Below are 5,281 nucleotides of genomic sequence, written 5' to 3'. Positions count from 1 at the left end.
GGGCAAATGGCACAAACATTCCCCCGGAGGGAATAAAGAATTGGTTTATGGACGTCCATGGTTCCAGCCTAGTGTTTGGCCAGTTTATGACGATGGGACGGATCGCAGGGGGTGAGGTCAGCTGATGATGAGTGCAAAAGAGCGAAAACTCCATCCGAAGATTCTTTTTGCCATCTTTCTCAGGTGTGAGCACATCATAGCCGAATCACTCTTCCCCGTTTGCGTTGCCTTTCGCCGGTCTCGCTCTTTCTTTCTGTTTTCTCCAGTGGCGGGCTGTGATTTAGACCCAACATGATATGCTAACCGGGGCTGCTGATTGCACACAGAACTTTGCTATCACTGCCCTGCTGGAGATGGGATGGCATCATCCAGGAATGGTGGTCGCAAGGAACGGGAAGTGGGCTCTAAAGTGAGAAACGCTGGAAAGCCAGAAGAAGGAAAGAAAGAAAAAAATATAACGGGTCATCGGCTTACGACCAACGGTGATATAAAATCGAGCTTCTTTCTCATTTTACATTCAGTCGGAGACATTAATTGGCTAAGTGCAGATCGTCGTCGATCACACCACCGACTAGGAACGAAGAGAGCATAGATTCATTAGCAGAACGGTGGCAGATAGAAAGTGTGCAAACGAGAGTGATTGACTGATAGTGTGTAGGAACTGAACAAAAACATATATTAGTGAATTATTTGTGCCAAAACGAAACTCGCACCTTCGACGATCTTTTTGCAGATCGCATCGGAGAAACCATTTTCGTAAAAAATGAAAGTGCTACTAATCTGTGCGTTAGCCTGCGTGGCGTTTAGTGGAGTTTACGGTGCCTCGATTATTCGAGTGGCGCGGGAGGATGTACTTCCAGTAGCCGAAGAGATTGTTAAGGAGGAAATCGTCAATGAGTTGCGCAAAAATGAGATTCCAGTAGCCGTCGAGGAAGAACCAGCCCGCATTGTGATCGAGGAAACTGTCGTGCCGGTTGAAAACCAGCGCACCATTGCTGAAGTTGTCGAGGTAGCAGAACCAGTTGGTATTGTGGTGGACAATGCCGTCGTTCCCGTCGTTGAGAAGGAAATCGTAGAGGAGCTACGAAGCGCTGTCCCAGTGGTGGCTGTCGAAGAGCCAGTCGCTGTCGTTAAAGAAACAGAAGTAGTTGCGGAGCCTGTCGTTGAAGACAAGGTCGTAGCCCCAGTTGAAGCACTACGCAATGTTGAACCAGCCGTTGAAGTCGTTGAACAGGTGGTCGTTCAAGACGTCAAGGATGAAGAAGTCAAAAGTAATCCTGAAGAGTCTCTGCGTAGTGCTTTGCCAGTAGTTGACGAGGAAAAAGTAGTCGAAGCTGTGGTTAAGGATGAGCCTGTTGTCGAGGTAAAGGAGGAAGCTATTGTTCCTGCCGTGAGGACTGTTGCTGAAGTAATCTTGGATAAGGTTGATGAAAAAGTTGCCGATGAAGCCGTTGCTGCTAAGGAAATAGAAGTTGAGCCAGTCGTTTCTCTAAAGACCGTTGATCCAGTTGTCGCCATCGATGAACCAGTTGCTGTAGTTGTAGAAGGAGTTAAGGATGAAGTTGTGCAGGATGTCGTTGAGGATGCTGTAGTCTCTGACGCTGTTGTTGTGCCACAGCCAATTAAACCCTTCGTTGAAATGGTTGCTGAAGTGCAATCTGCTATTGCTGATGCCGTCGCCGAACCTGAGGTTCCAGAAGAAAAGGTAACAGAAGATAAGGAAGTTGCTCCAGTTGAATCCTTGCGTTCAGCTGTACCAGTCGTTGCTGAAGAGCCAGTTGCCATTGTTGAGGAAAAGAAGGAAGTTGTTGCTGAACCGGCTGCTGAAATTGTCGCTGAAGTTGCCGCCGATGAGGTTTCTGCTCCAGTTGTAGCTGATGCTGTTGTGGAAGAAAAAGTTCCAGTTGCGGATGTCGCCGTTGAAGAGAAGGTAGTTGCCCCCGTTGATTCTCTGCGATCTGTTATCCCAGTTGTGGCCGTCGAAGAGCCAGAAGTAGTTGCTGCTGTTGTTGCAGATAACGAAGTAGCTCCACTGGTGAAGGCTGTTGCAGAGGAAAAAGTTGAAGACGTCAAGGCTGATGCTGAGGAAAAAGTTGAAGAAATCAAGGCTGATGCTGTGGAAGAACCGGTTGGTGTCGTCAAAGCCGTTCCAGTTGTCGAAGAAATTGCCCCAGTCAAGGAAGTAGAGCAAGAGCCGTCTGATGTTCTCCGTGCTGTTGATGTTAAGCAGGACGCTACCACAGCTCGTCCCAACCTAATCCAGCAGATTATTCAACCAGTTAACAACCTTATCCAGAACAGTCCAATTGGATCAATCTTGAACCGTGGATCTACTACTGCTGCTCCTGGTGAAGCTCCTGCTGAAGGTGCTACGAATGCAGCTGCTGCAGCTGATGATGCCGCCACTACTGCTGCACCAAACTTCATCCAGCAACTTGGCCAGAACTTCCAGAATTTCTTGAATCCAAGCTCCCAGAATGCCCAGAGTGCTGAAGGCACCACTGCACGCCCAAACATTATCCAGCAAGTGCAGAATGCCGTTGGATCGGTTTTGAACCGGCCATCCAGCAATTCTGAACAATCCGGACAGACAAACCCAATCCAGAGCATAGTGCAGAACGTGCAGAACTTCTTCCGACCGACTTCCGCTCCATCGAGCTCTGACACTACTGCCGCTCCAGCTGCTGCATCAGAACAATCTGCCGATGTTGCCCCCGCTGAAGCTCCTGCTGCTGCTGCTGAACCTGCCCCTGAAAATTCTGAAACGGAAAACCAAACTGAATAGATGATTTAAACTTTAAGTTTACGCTAGTTAGGATCTTGTACTTGCAATAAGCCATACGATTCAAACACGCACACACTTACACTTGCACAAACTGCCACAGAGGTAGAGAAAAGTTTGGAATTCCTTTCTTATTTTAAGGGATTTATCTTTTTCAATGGAAAGTCATCAAGTCAGATCATTTCGTTTGTAGTGGCAACAAAATCTCCTCGACGAAGCTCCTTTCCTCTCCCTTCAGTGCCATTTATTCAAGGCTTGCTGGTTAAGTTCCTTCTTTAGATAAGCGGAAAGTTTGTCAGTGAGAGCATTTTGGTTGACGGAGGTTCAGAGGAAGGGATTGCTTTTATCGATTTAATTTATTTATTTTTAATCGAACGAAACGAAACAAAATATTTATTTTATTGTGATTCAATAAAAAAAGAGAAATTCAGCAAAACAAAAATATAAAAGCCGTCCAATCTTCAGGTGACGAAAAAACGAACAAAAAGGTAAAAAATGTAAAATGTTTGTAAAAAGCCGAAAAAAATAATAAAATGAATAATAAAAATTATATTTGGAATTTCCTTCATTCTGGCGCTGACGTATTCGAAACAAACGATAGACGTAAGTTGTTTAATGTCGCATCGTTTCCTGATCCTGAATTGGCAGAATGCTTATTAGGTTGGTATAATTGCGCGTTGGCTATAATTGGAAGAATGACGATCTGTGTCCACCGATCGTACGTCTTGTAGACCATTGCTCCTGGCTCCAAACTGTCCATTATCCCCCCGTCCTTCACGCCATCGAATGAACCTCGCCGTTCACGATTGTATAACAATAAAGAAATAAATTTACCCGTCGTAGCCCGCCGGTACTGAAACCGCCCGCAAAACTCATGTAGGCTCGCTTAAATTTATTCAATCATCAATTTCACTTCTGCGCTGCACGCACTTCGTTTACGTCTTCTGCACTCGCGTTACGACGTTGAGCGCACTGCCAGTCAAGGTCAAGTTCAACGAAAGTGGTCGTCTTTGGTTCTGGCCTGCGGTCTGGCCCTATGCTGCATTGCTTTTTTTATGGATTGCAAGTACTTTTGCAGTTAGACTGATCCACCACTATGTAAAGGAGAAAATATTTGTTTGTTTTCAAGTTACGCAATTGGACACACAACATTCCAATCTGATTTCGTAATCTCAAATCCAAAATTTGATTCGATTTCGCCCAAGCTGATGAGAAATCTCATAATTTTGATTAGTAAAGACTGTGTGATATCGAGCAACGAACGAGTTCCATCCAACTCTTGTTTTTCGAGGAAACGGATTAATTATAATTAACATTAAAATCTTTCACACCTGATGATTGAGATTTCATTGGCTTTCATTTGGGAAATGATAGTATCCAAACTCTAAATATGAGGGAGTATGACTTACGGTTAACGGAAGTATAGTTTTAAATTTATCCAGTGTGAAAATATTTTATTTTCACAAACTCAGTTTTTTTTAATTGAGTCTCAGTATAGATAAAATACTATATTTAAAATTTCATTTGAAAAAAAAGCTAAATTAGACCAGTGTTGTAAAATGTCATTTGCATTCGTTTGTATAATTTTCCCAGAACTTGTTTCAGAAGGTAGCTATCAATTCATGTTGTATGACGAACTTATAGCGGTTAAATGGGCCTACAACTTTGTCTAACGAGACTTTGCTGTAAATTTGTAATCTGGGGCGTGGGAGGCAAAATGTCATTCAAATGACATTATGTCAAATGACACGTGACATTTTGGAGAGTTTTCACTCTCCAGACTTTGATGTTATACTTAGAGCAATGTACCCTTGGACAAAAATATAACCCTACTCAAGCGTTATGAGTACATTCAAAATTATGGAAGAAATTTGGCTTCTAAAGAAAGTTATGAGCAAATTAGTCAAATGACATGCAGATGACATTTTACAAGCCTGAATTAGACAACGGGGGTTTTTATCAAGATGTAAAAGTAGGCTGTTCTGCCGGATGGGTTTCCCTTTGGCCCACATACAAAAAGGCGACATGCTGAATTGTAGCAACTACCACACTGCTGAAAGCCACCTACAAGGTACTATCTTAATTCTAATGGAACGTACACACGGTCAAGCAGTTTGACTAACATTGACTCCACCTCTCGTTTATTCAAACATCCATCAAGCTTTACCAACAGCGACACGAATAATCAGTTTATTCGACCAACAACATCACACACGAACGACCGAAGCACCAACTCGAGCACCAACCATCAAAAAATATATGGGGGGTTTGTGCAACTTCACTACAAATGCTCAAACATATTCGGCGAACCTTGACTCCACCCCCGACAACTCAAACCAAAATCAAACAGTTTTAATTTTTTCCAACCGAGCCGCCAAACAAAGCAGCAACCGAAGCGTTTTCTTGGGGGCGGAGTCAATGTTCGTCAAACTGCTTGACTGGTGTGTACGTGGTGTGGTGTGTGATAGTAAAACGCGGCGAATGTTCCACCACTACTGT

At 43.8% G+C, this 5,281-nt stretch overlaps 1 protein-coding gene across 1 annotated transcript; it reads left to right on the top strand.

The window, feature by feature from the left end:
- Positions 1-504: 504 nt before the first annotated feature.
- Positions 505-3,332, top strand: LOC134211209 (probable serine/threonine-protein kinase kinX). The gene has a single exon (XM_062687894.1). The coding sequence runs from the start codon at positions 764-766 to the stop codon at positions 2,783-2,785; it is 2,022 nt and encodes a 673-aa protein (XP_062543878.1). The 5' UTR covers positions 505-763; the 3' UTR covers positions 2,786-3,332.
- The last annotated feature ends 1,949 nt before the right edge of the window (positions 3,333-5,281 follow it).

Source organism: Armigeres subalbatus, chromosome 2 (genome assembly GCF_024139115.2).
Source record: "Armigeres subalbatus isolate Guangzhou_Male chromosome 2, GZ_Asu_2, whole genome shotgun sequence".
In the NCBI taxonomy this organism is placed as follows: domain Eukaryota; kingdom Metazoa; phylum Arthropoda; class Insecta; order Diptera; family Culicidae; genus Armigeres; species Armigeres subalbatus.
This window is presented reverse-complemented; position numbering and strand designations above follow the sequence as displayed.

What these genes read in the sequence shown, in the direction of transcription:
- LOC134211209 (XM_062687894.1), top strand. Translation starts at nt 764, where the DNA reads ATGAAAGTGCTACTAATCTGTGCGTTAGCCTGCGTGGCGTTTAGTGGA.